The 27,694-nt window shown below is 40.5% G+C and overlaps 1 protein-coding gene across 4 annotated transcripts in view; it reads right to left on the bottom strand.

Annotated features, from left to right (window-relative positions):
* The window catches only part of BMP2K (BMP2 inducible kinase), a 174,984-nt gene that overhangs the window by 94,391 nt on the left and 52,899 nt on the right, over positions 1-27,694 (bottom strand). For all 4 annotated transcript variants that reach the window (XM_036906441.2, XM_036906440.2, XM_036906443.2 and 1 more), the window contains exon 2: positions 1,135-1,253. In XM_036906441.2, coding sequence (XP_036762336.2) covers positions 1,135-1,253 — 119 coding nt within the window. The remainder of the gene's footprint in view (positions 1-1,134; positions 1,254-27,694) is intronic.

Here is a 27,694-nt window from a genome sequence, read left to right as displayed (position 1 = left end):
GGGGCTGGAACATAGGAGAAATGGGAAGTATCTGTTAACTGGACAGGAGGTTTCATTCTGGAATTATTAAAAAGTTTTAGAACTAGACAGAGGTGATAGTTATACAGCACTGTGAATATACTATTCACCTTAAAATGGATAGTTTTATATTATACAAACTGCACCTCAATGAAACAAAACTTTTAAATATATATTAGCACCTGATAAACAGTGGGTGAGGAAGATGAAAAGGAAGAGAACAGAAGAAAAGAGAGCAGAGGAGTAGGAAAAGGAGAAGAGGGAGAGGGGGAGAACAAGAAACCATTCCAAAGCAGTGAGAATAAGCAACCCTTAAAAAAAGGAAATTCTTCTTTTCTCTTTTTTTTTTTTACTGTGTAGTTAACTGAGTTACTGAAATTTTCTTTAATGGCCTATTAAAATATTTTTCATTTTCCCTAATATTTAAAAAGAATGTTTCCTTTGCTGAAGGATACCTTACCACATATTGCAGGGTATACAAAAAAAAAAAATCAACTTTACAGCATGATTTTAAAAATGAAAAGCAAAACTAATTGCTCTTTGTGAATATAAACACATACAGTGACTGTATTAAACATCCATGGGAATAGTAAACACCAAATTCAGGGCAGTGGTTTCTTTTTAGATGAAAACAATATAGGGATACAGTGGTGAGGAACAAACAGAAGGCTTCAACTGTAGCTGTAAGGTTCTAATTTTTAAACTGAAACAGGGCAAAGTGATGTTCATTATATAATTCTCTGAATTTTTCTATTCTCAAAATAGTCTGTAATTAAAATCTATTTTAAAAAGGAAAAAAGAAAACAAGAGTTGTCCATGAACTACAATAGGGAAGGGAGGAAAGAAGGATGGAAGAAGTTGCCTATATTTAGCCCTAAGTATGACCATAAGGAATGTACTACAAAGGGTTCCAGTTTTTCCACATAACTAATAAACCAATAAATAATTTGCATAAAAGCTTTGAGTTCAATCAGTAAGGAAGTGATGGGTCACTCAAAAGGAACAGTCTCCAAAAGTGAACATGAAAGGTAGTCCCTAAAAGTTGGTTAATTCTTATAGTGCAAAACCGAAAGCAAATACTTCAATTTTTTTTAATGGCATTACTCTTTCACTTACCATAATTATAATTTCCCTTTTACAAATGTTGAGGTCTGGCAAGTTATTAACATACATTCGCTTCAATGCATGACGGATACCACCATGTGTACGCACTAGGAAAACCGTGGAGAATCCACCTAGGAACAAGTACCAATTAATTTAAAATAAGCAGAAACTACTATCATGTGATATCACTGAGGAGCTTAATCTCAGAGGGAAATAAACTTATGCAAGAAAAAATAAGAACAGTAAGCAACTAATAGATTCAAAAGAACAGGCTTCTCTTTTAAAGACTGAAATACTAAAATTTCATTTTGCATGGGAATACCTCTTTTGTACTATGTGGAAAATGTCATAACATGACCTATACTTCTGTAGTTTGGCATACACTATGGGTTTTCTACCCATCAGCTTCCCCCCGTCTGTGATGAAAAAACAATGATCCTATTTAATATGAGACATCAGTGAGACAGAATAGATGGGTCCCTCCTCCAACTCAGGGATAAACCAGCATAATTCTCAGGTGATAATGGGAATCCCACTTCCTCTTGCAACTGATACAGGATTGGATATGTAGCCATTTTTGGCCTATGGGACATAAAGCAAAATCTGCTGGGGGTTGCAGAGAAAGGTTTTCCTTCCAGAAAAAAAGACATAGCCTTGTGAAGGAGGCCCTATTCTTCTGACTTTCAGATTTTGTTGTATAAGAATTTAGTGTTTAGACCTTTGGCAGCCATTTGCAGGCAAGATGGAAAAAAGAATCAAAGAAAAAATGACCCAGAATGTTGACATAGGCTACTGAATTAGACAACTCTAGAATCACCTCTTTCAGATAATAAATGTCCTCATTATTCACATCCCAGTTATTTGGACAGTCTGTTGACTGCACCTGAGAAAGCAAGGTATCTGACACACATAGCTAGGTATTCTAAAGAACAATTACTTATGCCACATCTAAACAGACTTCCATCTGAAGTTTTTAACACTCACCTTGGCATGGGGTATTTAATAGCTTAATTATAGTTTAAAACAAAAAATGGTATGTCAATTCTGTCAATTTGATAATCCTCATAAAGCCATATCCTGAGCAATGATAAGGCACCTGAACTCTGGTTCAGTGCAATGTAGAGATAAACATTAGGGGAAAGGAGCTCCTAGGACACTCCAGAAACAGTACAGCTTCATTCCAGATTCTCCACATCCTCCCACTGATTTATAAAAAAACTGCATGACTACCACTTCGTAGACTTGGAAGTGTACGTATATGATACAGGGGAAATCTTATCAACCACCAGACAAGGCAGCTACCAAGAGAGAAAAAAATGATGTTTGGGAATGGACTTTAAGTAAAAAGCTATAACAATGCAGAGCATTTCTTTAAGAGAAGTTCACTCAGCATTAATTTCCTATGCAAACATTAGCAAATTAGTAGTACAAATTAGTGCTAAACTACTCAAATTTTGTTAATTTTAAAAATTAAGGAAAATGCTGAAAGTCAGAATATATCTTGGTGTGGCAGTAGTTTGAATATAGGTCAAGATAAGCCATTTAAATAGCATTTGTTTTGAGGTACTATCTAGAAATTCCCCTTGAACATGAATGTTTCCCATAGTTCTGCATCAGAAATGGGCAGGGGGGTAAGGGGAGCACATGCGAGTGAGAATTTATCCTAGTTTCCAGGTATTCATCCAAAGTCTAAATCAGAAGGTCTCACCCCTAGTATATACATTGCAAAAAATCCCCACTCATAATTACATTACTCTACTTCTGTATATGTTCATAATAACATAAACTGATTAGTAACCCGGGGAAGGGGAAGTCCCCCAAATGGCTCTGACCTACAACCTAGTTAAGCACCCACTGAACCAGAGTAAAAAGTTCCTAGAGAAACCACTGATCCTATATATCCATTATCAACCACCCTATGAATTGAAGTATTTTATCCCTATTAATTAGAGATATTAGGGGAAAAAATATTAACTAAGTTTGCTTCATAAAACCTGTTCCTAAAAGTTAAAATGTGTCAATTCCACTAATCCTAAATTAGACACAGATCTAGCCAAATGCCAAGTTTTCTAAATAGACAATGTATTCCCCAACTAAGATTTATACCTAACCATGATAAGTAATGGTCAGTAATAGTACCTACTTTGAGAATAAAATAGAACAATTCATTATGTTTCTCCAAATACTTTATTTTCCAGAATTTTCTGATCAACTATTAGTTAGCTATTATCATTTTTGTTTGAAAAACGCATTTAGTGGGAGGTAAGCAGTGAAGACATTACAGTAATTCAAGAGAAGAGCATGATCTGCTTGCCACCAATCCATAACCTACCAAATTCAAAATGTTTTTCCTCATAGTCTTTCATTACCAACTCAATTCATGCTCATCACTCCCTCAGAGTTTTTATCTAGAATTTTGACTCTATTATTATATACTTTAATTTTCAACTTACTTCATACATAAATCAAAAGGTTACTGACAGTAACTACAAACTCCACTTATTATCTATTTCTATGCCCAATTCAATATATAGTTGAAGTCCAATTCAAGGCATAATTGTTAAATTAATGCTAAATTTGTAATTCCAAATACGAGGCTATGAAAATACTACAAAGCACTCCAAATTCTTTCAAAAATCCAGGATATTATAAGAACCATTGACAGATACTAGTCTTACAGAGTAAAATGGGAAATCACTATGTATTTATGAAAATTAACATGAAAAGGGAAGTTACTGGTATCTTTTATAACATAAATTAGACATTCCTTCCCATTTGTGGGTATACACTCCAAACAGCAATGATTATCAGCCTTCCTGGTTTTTTCCCCAGGGTAGGAACACAGTTCATATGTGAAACATTTCCATGGGCTGCCTAACTTAAATTTTACCTCTTGCACCCATCCCCATAAAAGGCAATCATTTAAATGAAGGAGTGGCTTTAAGCCAACCTAAATTTGCTTCTTAAAATAATGACCAAGTAGCTTATACCTGACTGAATTCCACCTTGGTAAGCCAGGTGCCTTTAGTAACTATATGCATATAAGGCATATACTTCTATAGACCAACTCTTCCCCCTAACAGACCTTTATTTATTCCTCCCACTAAGTCATTATTTTTCCCTGCTATGTCTTATTTTTAATTTATGACAATGTATATATTTGAAACTCCTCTCAAATTTGTTTAGAAAAATAAGATGAAAGAATGAAAAAATAATAGAACAATTTCTTTCTTATCTTCCCTGAACCTCCTCTGGCATAGCTACTAATTTAGTAATGAGCGATACCCAAAGGATTAGAAATTCATCAATAACAAAATAATCCTAGAACAGGGCTAAGCAGTCCACTGAGTTAAGTGGACAAGAAGCCAAGGACATGGATTGGGATATTAGTTTTATTTGTAGTGATTTTGAGATAAATCAAAATGATCAATCCTTTGTCTAATCTCAAATGCCACGTACCCAGGAAATCTTCCAATTACCTTACACTGATAGAGTTTGTTTTCAAGGTAATTTTTATGCAGGTTTTATCAGATAACATTTATAAAAATACCTACTTTTTAAAAATAGAGACTCTATAAAGGGTTCACAGCCCCCAATTTTTTTAAATAAAAATAATCATCTATACAGACTACAATAACACATGGCTCAATTCACTCTTTAAAAAGTTGTATAGTATGCCATACCACATAAATACCATAATTTAATCATCTCCAAAGTGATTGTTATTCAAGTTGGTCTCATATTTTGTCTGTTTCTTGCCATTACCAACAACGAACACTGTAATTCTTAGGTACAGTTTCCTGGAGCACAGACCCACAGGGTAAGTCTATCAAAGGAAAAGCACATTTCAACTCTGATACTATTAGATTATACCCCGAGGCTGTACGCAACTTCTACCAGCACCGTTAAGAACCAGTTTTCTCACTTGATCGCCTTAGTAAGCCATTTTAAATTTTGCCAATTTGATACGAAAAGGCTCTCACGTTGTTATTTCTATCTGCACTCCTCTAATTACCAATAAAATTGAGCATCTTTACCTCTTTTGGTTGACCACTTATAGTCCCTCTTCTGTGACTAGACTTCCTGTAATTGGTCACTTTTTCTAATGGGTCATCTTTTTTTTCTTCCAACTGTCAGGAGAGCATTATAGAACTCCGTTAATATGCAAGAAGTACATATATTTTCTCCTAGTTATCATTTGTTCCCTTTGTTAATATGGATGGTGTCTTCTGCAAACTAAAAATATATGTATAATATTTTTATGAACATAAAAAACAGTGTGTGCAAACACACATACCAAAGCTTGACTCAGAAACACAAAATTGGTAGAAGAGGAACTTAATTTTTCCTTTACATGGCAATGTAGTATTGGATGTTATAAGTATAAAAGGGTGGGTGTTTTTATTGGTAGTTTTTAAAGAAGTAATGAAGAAATTTTCTTTCAAATGAACAAGAAAAGTACTCATCACGTTAAAACAGATTATCAAAGGCAAAGAGATAAATGTTCAGTCTTGGCAGGCAGAATTGCTGCAGAGTAAAAGCAGCATACAAAAATAAAGTCACACAAAGTCCACAGATTTCCAATTAACATATGGTGGTCTCAACACTTAGCATTTACCTCTGCACCTTCCACAAAAAAAATAACAGAACAGATTTTTTAAGGCGTAAACCCACAGATCAAAGAGAATGGAAGAGACAAGAGATGTCAATAAAACTCTAGAAGATGAAAAATTTATGGACACAGGGTAAAGGATTAAGCAAAACAGAGAACTACGACAAGCATCTGATTAGGGATAGATAGACAAGCATAGATAGGGAGAAAGGACGGAAACAAGAATCAAGTCTATCCTAATGGCATGAACCTGGAGGCACTAAGGAATTACAGGGGTTCTTTGAAACTAATAACAGGGAGAGCAATGGGAAATAGCAAGACTGACTTAAAGTCGTCATAGAAACAATCAGACCTCTAGATTTCCTACCCCATTCTCCAGTCAAGCTAACACTTTACCCCCAGGCAGGATTAGTTAAACCAGCACTATTTCGCACCATCAGGCACCAAAATTTGGAGGTAAGCAGACAGAGAGGGGAGGGATGAGTGTGGTCCTGAAAACAAAAGGATTAAGTAAAAGTCTGCCTACTGAAAAGAGACTTTCTGACCTAAGCCCAAAACTACTGTTCAGCTACAAGAACCACACAAATAATGTATCCTAATCACAATAGGAGATTAGAGAGTTTCTCTTCTGGGGAACTGGGTGAAAAATAGATACTGAAATTTGAGAGTCACACAATGGAAAAAAAAAAGTAGCTTTCTGACTCACCACACTAAAGCAAACCCTGAATCAAGAAACCCTTGCCATTTGCACAATGCCCTTCCAATCAGCACTTTGGAGCCTCACTCATTAAAAAAACACAACGGACATCAAAGGTTGATCAGACAGTCTCAGAAAAGCCTCTAACATGAACAAGAGATGAAAAACAAGAAGGAAAAAAAGAACTTTGAAGGGGTGCTGCAAGCCAAAGAAATCACCCAAAGAATCTATAAATATTTTCAGTTAAGGAAAAACCTTGTCATGAAATAGGAGCAGGGTCCAATTAAAGGAATATTCAGCAAATGAGAAATGACTTTTGCAAATTAAAACTATGGAAAAAAGGGAAAACTTCAAAAGAGAAATAGGAAAATAAAACTAAGAAAAATTTCTAGAAATTTTCCAGAGGATAAAAGAAACAGGAAAGAAACATTAAAGGACCAATCCAGCAGATGAAACACCACAATAGAAATTCCAGAAAGAGAAAATAAGGAGAAAAATATACCAAAGACTTAACATTCACACATAAATGCCAAACTTCAAGTACATGAGTTTCCATAACGAAAGGACTCACCCAGTCAATACTAAGAGATGTCAAAGATCCTAAAATCAAAGATGAACAAAAAAAGACCCAGATCAAGCCTTCATGAAATTTCATAAGGTCCAAGGTCCTAAAAACTACAAGAAAAAATGACTGCAAATTTGCCTTAGCTAGGGATGGCTTTAGCGCTATATCTGTGACTAGTCATTAAGCTAATACTATTTTCAAATGGCCATGTTACATACACATGGCATCATTTTACCAAGCATGTCACTGTCTAACTTAAATACCCTGAAAACTTTAGTTGCTTCAAGTTGCTCATTCCCAAAGTCATCATAGTAAGACAGTCATTGTTAAGATAACTGTATAATAATAATAATACCAGTAAAAAATAGTAATAATGTCCAGAAGATATGCTAGAATCCATAACTTACTTTTAGATGACCCAAAACACCTAGATATTATATAGTGAGCATGACTGAGTATTCCAAAATCATCATTTTAAAGAAAAGACCATACAGAGGATCAAAGCCTAATTGGGCTACCCCGAAAATGAACTAAGATACGATATGAAAAAGAACTTCCAACATCTGCACTCTCTGGAAGACTCATGCCAGAAGATGATCATCAAAAAACCCCAACAAAGATCTACGCACTGCTACAGCTGTAGATGCACTCATCCCACCAGTTCCTGGACTTGCCATGGGAATGAGGAAGGAGATATCTAAGCTGGCCTGTGCATACAGTAAAACAACAAAATTGGACTGGATCTATACTGTTGGAACTCAACCAAGAATTTGGAGAAGTGCAAATTGTAGCGCTCCAAAGTCTTACAACTACAAACTATTTATTGTTAAAAGAACATATGGCATGTGAACAGTCCCCAGGAATGGGTTGTTTTAATTTGTATGATTTTTCTCAGACTGTTCAATTTCATTTGGACAATATCCACCATATCATAGATAAGTTTTCACAAATGCCTAAGGTGCCTAACTGGTTTTCTTGGTTTCACTGCAGATGGCTAGTAATTACAGATATGCTTTGGTTATGTAACTATACTCCTATTATGTTAATGTGTGTGTGCAATTTAAGTAGTAGCTTAAAACCTATACATGCTGAAGTTACTCTACAAGAAGATATATCAAAGAAATAATCAATCTTCCCATGTTTTCTTCCGCCTGCTACTTCTATAGATTTTCTTCTTCCTTCCTAATTACAACCCTTAAATAGAATTCGTGCCTCATATCAAATTTACCGAGTATCATAATTCTTCCAAGTGGTAAAGATACCTCAAGACAAATGCTGGGCATAGAAGCCACAGGGCATAAATATGCAAAGAAGTAAAAAGCTAACTTTTTCAAACAATAAGGCTTCTCTCTCACTTACCAACTTCACATTTCCCTGTATGGCCCCGGAAGATGACTGGTTAGCCAGAGACGGGTAAGATTCCTCAAGGGAGGAACAACCTAAGACAGGCACAGTCGCAGGGGGGCCATCAGGTGAGAAATTGGGGATCAACAGAGGTGAGGCTTAGAACCTCACCCCCCCGTTCTGAGAGAAATCTTCTGCATACGTGGATGTTTTATTGCCCTGGTCTAGCTTGGATTAACACATAGTCTACAGGCACACACCTGATCATCTACATGTGCTCTCTTACAACACTAAACTATGTTTTCTACCTTTATCTTGTATCTACCTACCACTTCAGCATTTTATTTAAAATAATAATAATAAAGAGAGAAATGTGGTATCCACATATAAATCAAGTATAAAAACCAAATGAGTATTCATGTTTGAACTGTTTATAGTTCATAATGCATGAGCAAAACCGAAAGTTTCTGTGATGACTGCCCTTGTACTGTTCACTATGTAACTTATTCACTATGTAAGAATTTGTTCTACATGTAAAAACTTGTTTGTTATGCCTCAGAAGATTGGAGACTGACAAAAATTAGGCTTGGGGTGGAATAATGATTGTGCATTGAGCATTGACTCCCCTATACAGAATTTTATTGTCGTTAACAACCATTTGATCAATAAATATGAGAGATGCCCTCACAAAAAAAAAAAAAAAAGGGACAGACTTCCAATGGTAAAATAAATTAGTAACCGGGATGTAATGTATAGCATAAGGAATATAGTCAAGATATTGTAACAGCCTGGTAGGGTGATAGCTGGAACCTAGAATTATGTATATAAATGTTCTACCACTGTGTTGTACACTTGAAACTCATGTAATGTAATACTGTATGTCAACTACCCTTCAATAAAAAATAATAATTAAAAAAATAAAAAATAAAAAAAATAAAGAAAAGACCAACAAGAGAAAAGAAAACAATAAGATCTGGTCCTTTATGTCAATAATGGACATTACAGGGTTTGGAGGTTTTGAAGCAATAAGCACTGCCAGGTATAAATGGAAGACACAGTAATGTCTGCTTTAAGTTAGCAGACACACAATTATTATTTACCGAATCAATCAATCAATCAATGATGACAAAATGCTCCATTAAATTTTTTCTTGGAATCCAAGATAGCAAAGGAGAGTGGAAAGTAAGGTTTTTAGAATAAGACATGGAATTAAATTACTACCTCCAACATTACTAATTGTATGAACATAAGCAAGTTAGCTGCTGAGTCCTGGTTTCTTCATACATTCAGCAGATGTAATAAGATCTCATTGCACTATTCTAAAGAATGAGCGAGATTATATATGCAAAGAACCTAATAGAGCCTATTTCATAAATGGTAGCTATTATAATTACTACTATTATTATTACTATTATGCTGCTGTTATTAAAATTACTCCATCTTATGGAGGTCAGACTTAGACTATACATTTCAAAGAATACAAAGGATGGAAATAAACACACAGCTTGATAAGCAAACTAATATAAACACCATAATATTCATAAAGATAAAATTTACCTGCATAAATATGCCTCAAATCATTTGTAACTCCAGGTAGGAATAAAATGGCATCTGTAATTTAAACCCAAAATCAGCTTTATAAAATGATCCTTCATATGAAAGACTTGGAAATTCAAGGCAGTTAAATGGAGGCCAAAATAATCTTTTTTCCTTTTTTAATGCTCTAAACCACCTCTATGTTTTGGTTTCTTGAAGTCTGTCTAATAGAAAGCAACGTATGAGAGTCACTCAAAATTATGTCTAAATGAACTCTTCCCCAATTCATTTTAGGGCAAATGTGCCCTGTAAGTTGATTATTAAAAGCATTACTCTGACTCTACACATATATGATACAAGAAGAAATATATTCAAAAGCCCTTGGAATTTCCTGATAGAATCTTTGTTATGCTAATGATGTAATTAGTCATGGGGCCCATAGATAGCTTCAGGTGTTGGAGGCTACCCCAGAAAAACCAATACATGATTAGAGGGTTACAACTTTTCAGCCTCAACTCTTCCACTTCACTCCACCTCCCAATCTCTGAGGAGAAAAGAAGGATTAGAGATTGAGTTCAATCACGTGGCCAATGATTTTAAAATCAATCATGTTCATGTAAAGCAACCTCAATAAAAACTAACAAGTTTGAGATAGGTTCCTGGTTGGTGAACAAACTGCAATGTCAGGAGAGTGGTTCACTATGACTCTTCAGGGACAGAAGCTCCTGTGCTAGGCAGCTTTCCAAACCTTGCCCTATGTACCTGTTCATCTGGGTTGTTCACTTGTATCCTTTATAATAAAATGGTAACCAAAAGTTATAGCACTTTGCTAAATTATGTGGGTCATTCTAGCAAATTATCAAATCTGAAGATGGGATGTGGGAGACCCCAAATTTGCAGTCAAGCCAATCCATCAGAAGGGCTTGATGGTCCCCTGGCATCTGAAATGGAAGCAATCTTGTGGGACAGAGCCCTTTAACGTGTGGGGTCTGTACTTACTCTGGGTAATATTAGAATTGAATTAATTGTTCAGCACCCTGTTGGTGTCAAGAGAATGGTTGTTGGAAGGCAACGACTTATGTGGATAGAAATAGTTATGAGGGTATTTTACCTTCCGCTATGGAGGATGACATGTATGCTGTACCAAGCAACAATTTAAGAACTTTAAACTAGCATAATTCAACATGACTTTACAATGATCCAAAAGGGTTTAGAAGTCAGCACCAGATATTTTGGAGACAATACTGAATTCGATTCCTAATAAATATTGTTTGTTCATGCAATTAGACTTCCTCACAAGTTGCACAGCACTCAATTTATAATTCTCAACGGCTTCCTGTCCATACCAAATCAGCATACTCAATACTATCCACTAATCAATCTGTCTCTTCCACTTGGTATTAAGCAACTTGATGATGGTCTCATGCAAAATGAATAACCAATGTGCTTAGAACATAACTGTTTGAACACTTCTGAATTAAACTTCTCTGAAAGAAAAAAAATGAGTTATTTTTTTAATGCCTTGTTAATAACTAACATACACTAATTTCTCTGACAACCTGACAACAAGTAAAAAAAAGTCACTATGAAAACTAATTTTCTCAGCCACAATTTGTACTCCATGAACATCTCTCAGGCCGTAATCACTTTTTTCCAAAGAACTGAAAATCTAACTTGAAATGAGTTACATAAAATTAGACCCCATTAAACGTTTCCTGTAACTGCAATTCTCAACCCACTTTCTTGCCCAATACAGTGAGGGACACTATTCATTCCCAAAAATGGCAAGAGACCATAGAACATCAAAGAGTTTGGGAGAAAAAAGTAACAAAATTGAGAAACATAATATTAAGAAATTCAATCAGCAAGTATCATCAATGCATGCCAAAATCCTAGATGAATGATGAGAAACAGGATATTTACATGGTGCCAAGTATCAAAAGGGAAAACATTCCTCTGTGAGGGAGAAATCTGGGGGCCACTAACACTGGCATTAATAACAAACATCACGACTGATGTGATGCAACATGAGGTCAACAGCATCGCCTATTAAGTATCTTCGTTAAAAACGTTCAACCTAATAAATCTTAAGGCCTAACTTACAGTTTACAGAAAATGAGGGCTAGATGAATAAGGAAAGTTATAACACAGAGAGACAATCAGAAAAAACCCAAGATACTGACTCTTTCACTAGTTGCCTTGTACAGGGTTCCATATGTGGAGTAAAAACATGAGAGGGATAGGGCTAGTCTAGATTCTAACAGACAGTACTCTACATTTTACAATATACACTCCTTGATTAAATTCTACTTTGAAAGAAACCATAAAATATGTTTTTGATTGGTGGTAAACTATTTTGAAATTAAGTTCTAAGTATCATGCCATTTTACTCATTAGTACTCAAAAGGTACTTAAAACACACATTCTAGGGGAGGAACCAAGATGGTGGCATGAGTAGAGCAGTGGAAATCTCTTCCCAAAACCATATATATTTTTTTAAATACAACAAATACTATTATTCCTAAAAGAGAGACTAGAAGATACAGTACAACAGCCAGGCTACATCTACAACTGTGAGAACCCAGCGCCTCACGAAGTGGGTAAGATACAAGTTGCGGCCCAGCGAGACACAAGTGCGCCCCTCACACCCCAGCTCCTTGGCAGGAGGAGAGGAGTCGGAGCGGGGAGGGAGAGGGAGCCCAGAGCTGCTAAATACCCAGCCCTAAGCATCTGCACCAGAAGCACAGACACACAGTGGCTGGGGACAGTAAAATCTGCAAGCGGGTCCCTGCAGCCAGCACCCCCAGGACAAAAGAAAAGCAAGAGCTCTTTGAAAGTCTTAAAGGGACAGGAGCCTCACAGCTGGTCGGAGGCATCCCGGCTCACTCAGCCCAGCAGCTGGGAATCTCAGGGAACTCTGGGCACCCTAACCCCCTAGGCAGCAGCACAGCTGGGAGGCCGCTCAAGGCGATAAACAGCCTCCTGGCCATTCCCTCTCCAGCGCGGCTTGGGCATAGCAGAGCAGCAGCCTGAGGCCGGCTACGCCCACAGCAGCCACCCAGGGTCAGAATCAGAGACCCCTTCTCCATGCAGCTGCCCAGCACAAGCCGCTAGGGGTCGCCATTCTCCCAGGAGAGAAAGGCCACAAACTAGCAAGAAGGGACGTTCTCCCAGCAGACACACAAGCCAAATCCCCACAACTACCTCTATCGCCACAAAAAGGCAGAAGAATTTGATCCAGACCAGACTAACAGAGACAACCCCTGAGAAGGGAACCTGGGGAGATAGACCTAAACAATCTTCCTGAAAAAGAATTGAAAATAAAAGTCATAACCATGCTGATGGAGCTGCAGAGAAAAATGCAAGAGCTAACGGACAAAGTAGGGACGGAGACTACAGAAATAAAACAACCTCTGGAAGGACATAAAAGCAGAATGGATGAGATGCAAGAGGCAGGTAATGGAGTAGAAACCAGAGAACAGGAATACAGAGAAGCGACACAGAGAGAGAGATAAAAGGACCTCCAGAAATGAAACAATATTAAGAGAACTGTGTGACCAATCCAAAAGGAACAATATCCACATCATAGGCATACCAGCAGAAGAAGGGAGGGAAAAAGGGAAAGAAAGTGTCTTTGAACAAATAATTGCTGAAAACTTCCCCAAACAGGGGGAGGAAATAATAGCTCAGACCACGGAAGCACACAGAACTCCCAACAGAAGGGACCTACAGCAGACAACATCAAGATACATAATAATTAAAACGGCAAAGATCAAGGAAAAGGACAGACTTTTAAAGGCAGATAGAGAGAGGAAAAAGGTAACCTACAAAGGAAAACCCATCAGGCTATGATCAGATTTCTCAACAGAAACCTTACAGGCCAAAAGAGAATGGCATGATGTATTTAATGTAATGAAACACAAGGGCCTTGAACCAAGAATACTGTGTCCAGCACGATTATCATTTAAATATGAAGGAGGGGTTAAATAATTCCCAGACAAGCAAAAGTTTGCCTCCCACAAACCAACTCTACAGGGTATTTTAGAGGGACTGCTCTTGATGGGAGCACTCCTAAACCTAAACAGATGTCACCAGAGAAAATAAAATCACAGCAAAGAAAGCAGACCAAACAAATACTAACTACAGGCAAAAAATAAAATCAACTAATCACAAAAGCAGTCAAAGGAAACATAAAAGAGTACAGAATATATATAAAACACCCAGCATATAAAGAATGGAGGAGGAGGAGGAACAAGAAGGGAGAGAAATAAAGAATCATCAAACACTGTTCATAATAGCTCAATAAGCGAACTAAGTTAGACAGTAAGATACTAAAGAAGCTAACCTTGAACCTTTGGTAACCATGAATCTAAAGTCTGCAATGGCAATAAGTACGTATCTTTCAATCATCACCCTAAATGTAAGTGGACTGAATGCACCAATCAAAAGACACAGAGTAACAGAATGAATAAAAAAGCAAGACCCATCTATATGCTGCTTACAAGAGACTCACCTCAAACCCAAAGACATGCACAGACTAAAAGTCAACGGAAGGAAAAAGATATTTCATGCAAACTACAGGGAGAAAAAAGCAGGTGTGGCAGTACTAGTATCAGACAAAATAGACTTCAAAACAAAGAAAGCAACAAGACATTAAGAAGGACATTGCATAATGATAAAGGACTCAGTCCAACAAGCAGATATAATCATTATAAACATATATGCACCCAATACAGAAGCACCAATATATGTGAAACAAATATTAACAGAATTAAAGGGGGAAATAGAATGCAATGCTTTCATTTTAGGAAACTTCAACACACCACTCACTCCAAAGGATAGACCCACCAGACAGAAAACAAGTAAGGACACTGAGGCACTGAAAAGGACACTAGAACAGATGGACCTAATAGACATCTATAGAACTCTACATCCAAAAGCAACAGGATACACATTCTTCTCAAGTGCACATGGAACATTCTCCACAATAGACCATATACAAGGCCACAAAAAGAGCCTCAGTAAATTCCAAAAGATTGAAATTCTACCAACCAACTTTTCAGACCACAAAGGTATAAAACTAGAAATAAATTGTACAAAGAAAGCAAAAAGGCTCACAAACACATGGAGGCTTAACAACATGCTCCTAAATAATCAATGGCTCAATGACCAAATTAAAAGAGATCAAGCAATATATGGAAACAAATGACAACAACACAAAGCCCCAACTTCTGTGGGACGCAGCGAAAACAGTTTTAAGAGGAAAGTATATAGCAATCCAGGCATATTTAAAGAAGGAGGAACAATCCCAAATGAATAGTCTAAAGTCATAATTATCAAAATTGGAAAATGAAGAACAAATGAGGCCTAAAGTCAGCAGAAGGAGGGACAAAATAAAGATCAGACAGGAAATGAATAAAATTGAGAACAATAAAATAATAGAAAAAAAATTAATGAAACCAAGAGTTGGTTCTTTGAGAAAATAAACAAAATAGATAACCCCCTAGCCAGACATATTAACAGAAAAAGAGAATCAACAAACATCAAAAGAATCAGAAACGAGAATGGAAAAATCACGACAGACCCCACAAAAATACAAAGAATTATTAGAGAATACTATGAAAACCTATATGCTAAGAAGCTGGAAAACCTAGAAGAAAGGGAAATCTTCCTAGAAAAATACAACCTTCCAGGACTGACCAAGGAAGAAACAGAAAATCTAAACAGATCAATTACCAGCAATGAAATTGAGACATTAATCAAAAAACTACCAAAGAACAAAACACCCAGCACAGATGGGTTTACCACAGAATTTTGTCAGACATAAAGAGAAGACATAATATCCATTCTCATTAAAGTTTTCCAAAAAATAGAAGAGGAGGGAATACTCCCAAACTCATTCTATGAAGTCAACATCACCCTAATACCAAAACCAAGCAAAGACCCCACCAAGAAAAAAAATTACAGACCAATATCCCTGATGAACATAGATGCAAAAATACTCAACAAAATATAAGCAAACCATATTCAAAAATACATCAAAAGGATCATACACCATGACCAAGTGAGATTCATCCCAGGGATGCAAGGATAGTACAACATTCGAAAATCCATCAACATCATCCACCACATTAACAAAAGGAAGGACAAAAACCACAAGATCATCTCCATCGATGCTGAAAAAGCATTCGACAAAATTCAACATCCATTCATGATAAAAACTCTCAACAAAAACTCTTAGACAAAACAAAGAAATACAAGGCATCCAGATTGGTAAGGAAGAAGTCAAACTGTCACTATTTGCAGATGACATGATATTGTACATAAAAAACCCTAAAGACTCCACTCCAAAACTATTAGAATACCAGAATTCAGCAAAGTTGCAGGATACAAAATTAAAACACAGAAATCTGTGGCTTTCCTATACACTAACAATGAACTAATAGAAAGAGATATCAGGAAAACAACTCAGTTCACAATAGCATCAAAAATAATAAAATAACTAGGAATAAACCTAACCAAGGAACTGAAAGACCTATACCCTGAAAACTATAAGACACTCCTACAAGAAATTAAAGAGGACACTAACAGATGGAAACTCATGCTCTTGGCTAGGAAGAATGAATATTGTCAAAACGGCCATCCTGCCCAAAGCAATATACAGATTCGATGCAATCCCTATCAAATTACCAACATCATTCTTCAATGAACTGGAACAAATAGTTCAAAAATTCATATAGAAACACCAAAGACCCCGAATAGCCAAAGCAATCCTGAGAAGGAAGAATAAAGTGGGGGCGGATCTCTACTACAAAGCCACAGTAATCAAGACAATTTGGTACTGGCACAAGAACAGAGCCACAGACCAGTGGAACAAAATAGAGACTCCAGACATTAACCCAAACATATAATGGTCAATTAATATATGATAAAGGAGCCATGGACATACAATGGGGAAATGACAGTCTCTTCAACAGTTGGTGCTGGCAAAACTGGACAGCTACATGTAAGGGAATGAAACTAGATCACTGTCTAACCCCATACACAAAAGTAAATTCGAAATGGATCAAAGACCTGAATGTAAGTCATGAAACTATAAAACTCTTAGGAAAAAACATAGGCAAAAATCTCTTGGACATAAACATGAGCGACTTCTTCATGAACATATCTCCCCAACAAGGGAAAATGAACAAGTGGGACTATATTCAGCTAAACACCTTCTTTACAGCAAAGGAGACCATCAATAGAACAAAAAGGCATCCTACAGTATGGGAGAATTTATTCATAAATGACAGATCCAATAAAGGATTGACATCCAAAATATATAAAGAGCTCACACACATCAACAAACAAAAAGCAAACAATCCAATTAAAACATGGGCAGAGGAGCTGAACAGACAGTTCTCCAAAGAAGAAATTCAGATGGCCAACAGACACATGAAAAGATGCTCCACATCACTAGTCATCAGAGAAATGCAAATTAAAACCACAATGAGATATCATCTCACACCAGTAAGGATCGCCACCATCCAAAACACAAACAACAACAAACGTTGGCGAGGTTGTGGAGAAAGGGGAACCCTCCTACACTGCTGGTGGGAATGTAAATTAGTTCAACCATTGTGGAAAGCAATATGGAGGTTCCTCAAAGAGCTCAAAATAGAAATACCATTTGACCCAGGAATTCCACTTCTAGAAATTTACCCTAAGAATACAGCAGCCCAGTTTGAAAAAGACAGATGCACCCCTATGTTTATCGCTGCACTATTTACAATAGCCAAGAAATGGAAGCAACCTAAGTGTCCATCAGTAGATAAATGGATAAAGAAGATGTGGTACATATACACAATGGAATATTATTCAGCCATAAGAAGAAAACAAATCCTACCATTTGCAACAACAGGGATGAAGCTAGAGGGTATTATGATCAGTGAAATAAGCCAGGTGGAGAAAGACAAGTACCAAGTGATTTCACTCATATGTGGAGTATAAGAACAAAGAAAAACTGAAGGAACAAAACAGCAGCAGACTCACAGAACCCAAGAATGGACTAACAGTTACCAAAGGGAAAGGGACTGGGGAGGATGGGTGGGAAGGGAGGGGTAAGGGTGGGGAAAAAGAAAGGGGGCATTACGATTAGCATGTATAATGTGGGGGGGGGGGCGGCACAGGGAGGGCTGTGCAACACAGAGAAGACAAGTAGTGATTTTACAGCATCTTACTATGCTGATGGACAGTGACTATAATGGGGTTTGTGGGGGGACTTGGTGAAGGCGGGAGCCTAGTAAACATAATATTCTTCATCTAATTGTAGATTAATGATATCAAAATTTTTAAAAATGAGAAAAAAAAATTAATGGAGTTGCTATGAACAAGAGCTTCAATCATCCATAAGTTTTGTGACCTCATAGTTCCTTGAATAATTAGACTCATGTTGGAATGTTTCTTTTACAGAGAATGAGAACTGATTATGATGTGAATCTATTTTTCTAGTTATCTCACCTTTAGACACTATCAGCCATTTTATTCTTCCTTTATTCCTTAAAACATTTTTGTTGAAATATAGATTATTAAAAACATGGTGATGTTGGTTTCAGATGAACAACAAAATGATCCATCAATTGTTTATGGTACCAAAGCCTCACCATGATAAGTGTAGTTATTATGTCACCATAAATATGTTGCAGTATTATTAGCTCTATTGCTTGTTCTGTACTTCAATCCCTGTGACTAAATTATTTAATAAATTGAAGTTTAAAAAAAAAAAAACCTTCTAAAAATGCATATATTATCCTATATAGCCACAGTACTTCTGTCTTACCTAAGAAAATGAACAGTTCTTCTTCTAATGCAGTCATTATTCCAAATCACCTATGTGTTCTCAAAAATGTATAAAGAAAATATGGTAGTATTTTATTGTACATAACAGGCCTAAGGTTATTCATGTACTCCAAGTTTTCTGTATTTTTGAAATCTTTCATAGTAAAGTTGGAAGAAAAAGGACAAGAGACATGGGTGTTCCCCCAGTAACTCCTCTCTCCTCTGCCATCCAACAACCCCACCACCACCACTGAAAATTATTATTTTTACCAAAAAGACACTGCTGCTGATTATCCAAACTCCCAACTTCCCCAAAGGCACCAGAAGTCTCTTGCCACAGAAAACATTCATGGTATCCTAGATACCTTCAGCTCCAACATTGTGACACACACACAAGCACTTCATGTCTATGAATGACTGGGTTTAAGTGGTGTTTACCCCTACCAAGTTTATCTTCCTAAGGAATGGAAGAAGAGAGATGAAAGGATAAAATTACACGAGGTCTTTCTATATTGGATATATCATGAGATGTCATTCAATAATCAACAAGAAAGAGGAAATACCAAGCTGTCAGCAATGTCTGGTTTCAACCACTGCCAAAGAAAACAATGTCATTTGAAACTATCTTCAAGAGAAGTTAAACAGGAACTTACTTGGCTGTGGGATTTGAGCCAGAGGAAAATTCCTCCTACCCAATGACCACTGGCTTATGACACATGAGAGTTTCACGTTAGGTTACAGTGACTCCAGAAGTCTTTTTTCTAAGTAGAAATACCCCTAAAGAAGATTACAAACTTAAATTATTGCCCAGTTATTGTATCAGTAAGTGACAGCTAGTACAACACAATGAAAGAATGAGTCAGGTACATTTAATCGGTGAAGAAGGGAGGGGAGGAGAAGCTGGAACAAGAAGAAAAGGCAAGAGCACAAATTCAGACAGCCCTGACATTATACAAAGCATCTCTAATACATTATCTTATTTAGTTCACATAGCATCATGAGGCATTTAAACAGTTATTCCCATTCTATAAATGAGGAGTAAACTAAACACTGAGAAAAGCTAAGCAGCTAATCCAATAATACAAAGCTGGTAAGATGGAGCCGGGCATTTTTCCCCCCATAAATCTCATGTTCCAGTGATTTTTATATCCACTACTGTAATGCTAGAAGAAAAGTCCAGCATATAATTAACAAATGGGAAGATCTGAGAATAACATTAAAATTTAGGAAAAATGAAAGAAAAATAGGATAATCAAAAGAGAACAATGCCCCCACTCCATCCCCAGAGTCTTCTTGAGTGAACCTTACTTAATAGGCAGTATTCCTTATCCAGAAAAGATCTGTAAATCAAATCCATGCTTGATTTGGACTACAGAGTGCCTTAGAAGATTGTGATATTTCAGAAGACACTCTATATTTCTCAGGTTCTCTTGAAAGACTTGGAAGTAAGGGAGCAGTGGGACATCATTCCTATATGACACCCACAGATGGAGCTGTCAGTTGCTATACCCTCCACACAGGGCATGTGAAAGGAAGGGAGCGACACACAGGAGCAATTCACCAGAGAATTCCGCTTTATTAGGGAAAGGTGCTGGGTTATATAGGAAGGGGCATGGGGTGATTGTGGTGTTACTTCTACGGGGCTGGTGGCTATTGGCTAGGTGCTGGAATTAGGGGGGCGAGGGGTGATTGGGGTTCAGATGGCGCCGGTGGGAACCGAGGACCCAGAAGAGAAGCAGGAGGTTCACCATCTTATGCGTGGGGGCCCTTCATTCCCCCCCTTCTTCTCTATGGGGTTGTGGACGTTGCTTTCTCTCTGACTGCTTCCTGCTGAACGGGGGCAGAGAAGGGAGTGAGGGCTTGAGGACTGGGAGGAAAGGGTTGATAGGACTCCCCACAGTAAGGACGAGTAGATGTGGACTTCTTCAGGTTGGAAATCAGTGAAGGTTCCCTGTAACCATAGGTCGAGGACTTGTTGATTCCAATGGTGCCAGGAGGATACGGGTGTCAGAAGCCAGGCGTCTGCGGCCATTGTTTCCAGGAACAGTTTCCAGCAGAGAGAGGGGTCCATCTCAGTGTATGGTGAGGAGGTTATGTGAGGGTGAGGGATCTTCTGTGGCTAAAAGCTGGTAATTCCTGAGTAAAAGCTGGTTGAAAGTTTGATTAGAGATTTTAGCGACTTGGGATTTGATAAACTTTACTATACAAGGTAAGAACAGACAGGCGAGAAGAATGATTATTAAAGGGCCTGCAATGGGCCACAGACAGGTGAGGAAGGGGTTTGTTAGTATTGAAGAGAATGGGTTGAAATTGGAAGCAGAGTGGAGGCTGGAGGCAAGGTTGGTGAGTTTGGTAATGTCAGTTTCTACAATGCCGGATTCGTTGATGTAATAGCAGCACTCTTCTTGAAGGAAGACACAGGTGCCGCCCTTTTCGGCTGTAAACAGATCTAAGGCCCGCCGGTTTTGAAGGGTGACCTTAGCTAGCGAAGTGACCTGTCTTTGGAGAGAGGCCAGGGAATCGGCAGTGGATGTCAGGGCTCCCTCAAGTTTGGCGTTGAAATCTTTAATTGCCCATAGAGAGTGACCCAAGGCTCCTCCCGAAAACCCTGCCCCAATGGCTGAGGTGGTCAAAGAGATACCGACCATGATGGGAAGGAAAGCAGCCCTTTTTGTGCGCGAGGGCAAGGGAGGTTGGAGCTCAAGAAATTCTGCCATGCTGTAAAGTGTAAGCTGTGGGATTAGGGTGACGAGAATGCAGGGTATATTGGAGTTGGGAGGCAGTGAGCTGAAAAGACTGCCATTGCACCAAAAGAAGTGACCTGTTTGCGTAAAAGTCTTAGAGCCGGAGGTAGGGGTGTAGATAGAGAGGCAGTGAAGTGCGCTGGAGGGGGAAGGGGTTGGGCCTACACAGTGGTGGATGGTGAGACTATCTGCGTATTCTGGTTCCCATAGGGGTATGTCTGCCTGGGGACGGAAGGGTTGTCCTTCTGCATGGAAGGAGTAGTTGGAAATATTAAGGGGCACAGCGGCCAGCAGTGGGTGCTGTAGTGATGCGCACAAGAAACAATTGGCGGTGTTGAGGGTGTGGTTGAGAAATATGGTGGTGTCTTGAATGAGCTGTAACCAAGAGTAGGAGCGGGGGTAAGAAGATGAAGAAGCGCCGTCAAGAGTTTGGACAATAACTTTTTCGGAATGTCCGATGTCTGATGCAACATGAGAGATCTAGGAATGAGAGGGAACATACTCTCAAGAGATATGAAGGGTACCGTGGGGGGTCGAGGACCCCCCATAGTAAACTGAGGCTGTGACTCCGGTGGCCCATCGAGAGTTCCAGGGATCTGGGATTAATAAGGAGAATGAGCTGTTGGGATATTTTATGAAATGGTTGGAGGAGTAATACTGTGGGTACCGGGAGTTACCCATGTAGTGAATGATGCAAGACCTGTAGGGACATCCCCCGTAGGTGTCTGGCCATCGCCTGCAATAGGCTTGTTTTTGGTCATAGAGGAAGCAGAGGTAGGGATAATAAAGGTAGCTGCTAGTGAACACTTCGGTGGAGGGAGGAAAGTGGAGGTATAAAGGTTCGGAGCAGCCTTTCAGAGGGCAGTCTGATGTGGCAATGAGGGTAGTAACCTTTCTTTGATGCTGTGTGTAAGTCTGTCTGACTTTGAATCGCCATACAAAGGAGGCTGGGGTGGCGAGGAAGACAATAGGAATGAGGAAAAAAAGCGAGAGAGCAGTAAAGGAGGAAAAAGTCATGATTCGGGTATGGATGGCAAAGGGGGTGAACGGGAGATGCGGAGTTTCAAGGGATCAGAGGGATGAGGCGTGGTAGAGTAGACAGCGTCTTGGGCTGTATCTGAAGGACTCTGGATTGTGACCGATGGGTCTTGAGTGTCCAGAGAAGGTGGGTCCTGGGTGTTTGGTTTCAACCTGGAGATATTAATCCAAGGGGTGACAGAGTTATCAGGCAGTAAGAGCTTGGCGGCCAAGGGGGTGCAGAGAATAACTGGGTGTGGACCTTCCCATTTTGGGGTGAGAGAGGGCTGATCCTCTGGCGGCTTATAAAAAACTAGTTGGCCGGGCTGTAAGACAGGAGGATTTTGGGAGGCAGATGGATCAGGAGGGAGCCAATCCTGATATTTCCACAATTCGGTGCGGAGGAGAGAGAGTAGCAGAAGGGCCATATTGGGAGGAATCGGTCCTTTGTGGGAAGGGAGGCCTGGGGGTAGAATTGGGCGGCCGTACATGATCTCAAAGGGTGACAAGAAGGAAGGTTTCTTTGGGAGGGCCTGAATGCGGAATAGAGCTAAGGGAAGTAGGCGAACCCAGTCAAGGTGTAGTTCTAGAGATAGTTTGGTCAGGATGTCTTTTAGAGTCCTATTAGCTCTTTCTACTTTTCCCGAAGCCTGTGATCGATAAGGACAGTGTAGATGCCAGGGGAGTGAGAGCGACTTGGAGAGGTTCTGAATAATTTGGGCAGTGAACTTAGGGCCGTTATCTGATTGGAGGGAAGTGGGCATCCTGAACCTAGGAAAGATCTGGGTGAGGAGGATAGAGGCAACTGCGGACGCTCATTTGTTAGTGGTGGGGAAAGCCTCAACCCATCCTGAAAATGTATCTACTAACACGAGTAGGTATCTGGTATGCCGTATGGGGGGCATGTTAGTGAAGTCTATTTGCCAATCTGCAGCGGGGACATTACCCTGTGCTTGATGAGCCGGGAAGAGTCGGGCCTTGAGGGGGGTATTAGGGTTAGTGCGTTGGCAAATGGTGCACCTGCGGGTGATTTGGTCAAGTAGGGTTTTGTCTTCAGGAGAGAGAGAAAAAAAGGATTGTAAAAAATGGATTAAGGATTGGGGGCTAGGATGGAACAGATCGTGTAAGAGGCAGAAGAGAGACTCTCTGTCCTGGGAACAGAGGGTGTCTTGTGATAAGGCTAAAACTGTAGGGGTAGACGGATCGCTGTCTGGTGCTTCTTCTGATAGGGCAATCGACCGGGCTACTCTGTCAGCTTTATTGTTACCTCTTGTAATGGGGGAGTCGTCCTTTTGATGTGATTTGCAGTGGACTATGCCCAGTCGGTGTGGGAGTTGTGAAGCCTCTAGAAGTTTAGTAATTAAGGCTGAATTAGTGATGGAATTCCCTTTTGTGGTGAGGAGGCCTCGTTCTTTCCATACTGCCGCGTGAGACAAGAGAATGTGGAATATGTATTTGGAGTCAGTGTACAGTGTGAGAGACGTGTCCCGGGCCAAAGTGCAAGCTCTGGTGGCTGCAATGAGTTCGGCCTGTTGATTGGTTGTACCAGGGGGTAGGGCTCATGCCTCAATGATGTCTTCGAGGGAGACTATTGCGTATCCTGCGTAATGGGTGCCCTCATGTTTAAAGGAGGACCCATCAGTAAACCAGATGAGGTCGGAGTGTGAGAGAGCTCCTTCGGAGATTGTGGAGTGGCACGGAATGAAGTTGTGAAGGGCTTCCAGGCAATCATGCGAGGGAGTATGAGGAGAGTAGGGTAGAGGAAGAAGAGTGGCCGGATTCAGGGGCGGGCAGGGGAGGAAAGAAATGTCTGGATTTTGGAGGAAAGAGGACAGTAAGGTCAGGAGTCTGGAGGGAGGGAAAGTCTGTAAACTTTTGTAGGTTAAGAGGTCTTTTAGGTGATGTGGGGACAGAATGGTAAGGGGCGCCCCAAAAGTCAGTTTATGAGCTTCCTTCTGCAAGAGCTGTCCAGCGGCTAATGCCCGTAGGCAGGGGGCCCATCCCCGAACTGTGGGGTCTAATTGCTTGGAAAGATAAGCTACTGGGGCAAACGATGTGCCATAATATTCGCCTAGGACTCCTAGAGCTTGACTGGACCTCTCATGAATGTATAATGAGAAGGGCTTCGACAAATCAGGAAGATGGAGAGCTGGGGCTTCCACAAGGGCTCAACGGAGCTTAATGAAGGAGTGTTGGGGTGAGGAGGATAATGGTTCTTCAGGGGGGCCCTTGCTGAGGTCGTATAGGGGTCTTGCCAACAGGGAGAAGTTAGGGATCCACGCTCTAAAATACCCAGCCAGGCCTAGAAAGGAAAGGATTTCTGTCTTGGTTTTGGGAACGGGCAGGTCAGAGAGGAGCCGTTTTCTGTCTAAGGTAATGGACTTTCTTTGTTGAGATAGAAGAAATCCGAGGTAAGTGACAGAAGGGGAAGAGATTTGAGCTTTGACAGGGGATACCCGGTAACCTCTGGAAGCTAGAAGGTTAAGTAGGGAGGCAGTGTCAAGTTGAGACTGTTCCCACGAGGGACTGCAGAGCAGAAGATCGTCCACGTATTGTAATAAGGTGGACTCGGAGTGATCATGATGAAACTGTTTGAGGTCTTGAGCTAGGACCTGTCCAAAAATATGGGGACTATCTCGGAAGCCTTGTGGCAAAACTGTCCAAGTGAGTTGTTCAGAATGTCTTATGTATGGGTCCATCCAGGTAAAGGCGAAAAAATCTTGGGAGGAGGGGTCCAAAGGGATAGAAAAAAACGCATCCTTGAGATCTAGGACTGAGAAGTGGGAGGCCGAGGCAGGGATCTGTGATAAAAGGGTGTATGGATTTGGGACTAAGGGATGGATAGGGACGATGGCCATGTTGATGAGGCGAAGGTCTTGGACGAGGCGGAAAAATACGCTGGTTTTTTTAACAGCTAATATGGGGGTATTAAATGGGGAGTGAGTGAGTCTGAGGTAATTTTTGTTTAAAAGATCTTGAATGATGGGTTGAAGGCCTATGAGGGCTGAAGTGGTTAGGGGGTATTGGGCCTGACAGGTATACTGAGAGGGGTCACGTAATTTGATAGAGGCAGGAGAACATAGAGCCACGGAGGGGCTTGTAATGTCCCAAACTTTGGGATTTACAGGGTGTATGAGGGCGGAACTGGAGCTTTCATTGGGTAGAGGGGGGTCGTCGGCTATGAGGGCCATCAGAAAGGGAGTACTGGGGGCTGTGAGAGTGGATATAGTTATGGAAACATGGAGGAGAGAAAGGATGTCCCGTCCTAGTAAGGGGATGGGACACTGGGGCATAACCAGGAAGGAGTGGGAGAAAGGTATGGGATTGTCTTGGATTGTGCATAAAAGGGGGGGGTTTTAATGGGAAAATATGTTTACCTCCTACCCCGACTATAGGAGTAATGGCAGGTGTGGTAGGGCCCCGGTATTCCTGCAAGACTGAGAAGGTGGCTCCTGTATCTAGGAGGAAGGAGATGGGGCAACCGTCTACTATTAAGGTAACCCTGGGCTCCTGTTTGGTGATGGAAATGGTCAGGCGAGAAGCCCCCGGGCCCCGTCAATCCTCTTCTGCCAGCCCCACTACGTAGGGCTTAGGATGGGGGTTGTTCGTCCAGCCTCCCCTTCGGGTGGCTGGGCAATCAGACCTCCAGTGGCCCTTTTTGTGGCATCTGGGGCATGGGGTAGTAGGAGATCTGGGGGAGGGGCACGCCCTTGACCAATGTCCTTCTTTTCCGCACTTGAAACAAGCTCCTGGGGGGGGCTTGTTTGTAGAAGAGCGCCCAGGTTGTGGTTTTATCAGCTGGGCCAACATTTGGAAATTGGCCTGATCAGCCTTTTGTTTACGGCGTTCTTTCTCCTCCTCCCTGTTATGGAAGACTTTAAAGGCCACTGTTAGGATCTCAGTCTGTGGGGTAGCGGGGCCCTGTTCTAACTTTCTGAGTTTAGCTTTAATGTCGGGGTAGCTTTGAGCTAGGAAGTATGTCATAAGGACATGTCTCCCGTCAGGCGTTTCTGGGTCTAGGCTGGTATATTGTAATAGGGCTTGAGTGAGTCTGTCTAAGAATTCAGAGGGAGTCTCGTCCCTCCTTTGAATTATGTCTTGGAGCTTTTGAAAATTGACTACTTTACAATCTGCCTTTTTCAGACCTGCTATTAAGCAGGAGGCGAAAATATCTCGAGAGCGGAGACCCACAGCGGTGTTATAATCCCAGTGTGGGTCTTGTACGGGGACAGCGGTGGGGCCAGGGGGATAGATAGGTGGGGTCAGTCCTGTGGGTTTTGGTGGCGTGCGTTTGGGCGAAGTCCCAAACTCGTCTACGCTCTTCAGGAAGGAGGGTATTGGCCAGGAGCATGAAAATGTCATGATGTGTGAGGCTGTATGACTGGAGGGTCCATTGAAACTCCTTGATATATGTCGTGGGATCAGTGGAAAAGGAACCCAGGCGTTTCTCAAGTTGGGCTAAATCTCCTAAGGAGAAAGGGACGTGAACGCGCACGATGCCTTCGGATCCTGCCACCTCCCAGAGGGGGACGATAATTTTGGGAGACCCTCGGGACCGAGTCTGAGGAGGACTGAAGGGTTCTGGCTCAGTCTGTGGGGGAGAAACAGGTGATGGGGCAAAGACACGATAATTTTGGGAGGCCCTCGGGACTGAGTCTGAGGGGGACTGAAGGGTTCAGGCTCAGTCTGTGGGGGAGAAACAGGTGATGGGGGCAAAGACAGAGGAGGCTCCTGGAACTTAGTTAGAGGGGGGCTGAAAGGCTCAGGCTTGAACTGCAAGGGGGGTGAGGTGGGGGAGGAGATGGTGGTGGAGGAAGGGGGAGGGGCTGTTGTAGGAGAGGAGGGGGAGGCAGCAGTGATGGAGGAAGAGGCGGAGGGGCTGAAGGGGGAAGCCTGTATGGCGGAGGTTCGTCAGCTGGGTCAAAGGTAATCGAGGAGCGACTGGGAGTGTGTGGAGGGGAGGGAGACGGCTTGCATACTAGGAGAACTTGGGGCGGGGAACAGGTTGTGCAGAGGCTGGGATTTTGAGCTAGAAGGCGAAAAGCTTTGATATAGGGAATCTCCTTCCAGTTTTTCAGTCGCTGGCAGAAGTTAAAGAGATCGCGAGTGATGTTAGGATCAAGAGTTCCCCCTGCGGGCCATTGGCTGTTATTGTCTAGGGGGTATGTCGGCCAATCTTGGGAGCAGTATTTACGGAGAAGTTTTGGTTTTATATCAGGCGTCAGGGAGAGGGTAGC

The sequence above is a fragment of the Manis pentadactyla genome, chromosome 5 (assembly GCF_030020395.1).
Source record: "Manis pentadactyla isolate mManPen7 chromosome 5, mManPen7.hap1, whole genome shotgun sequence".
Classification (NCBI taxonomy): Eukaryota; Metazoa; Chordata; class Mammalia; order Pholidota; family Manidae; genus Manis; species Manis pentadactyla.
The sequence above is the reverse complement of the archived record's forward strand: the minus strand, read 5'-3'. Positions and strand labels throughout refer to the sequence as shown.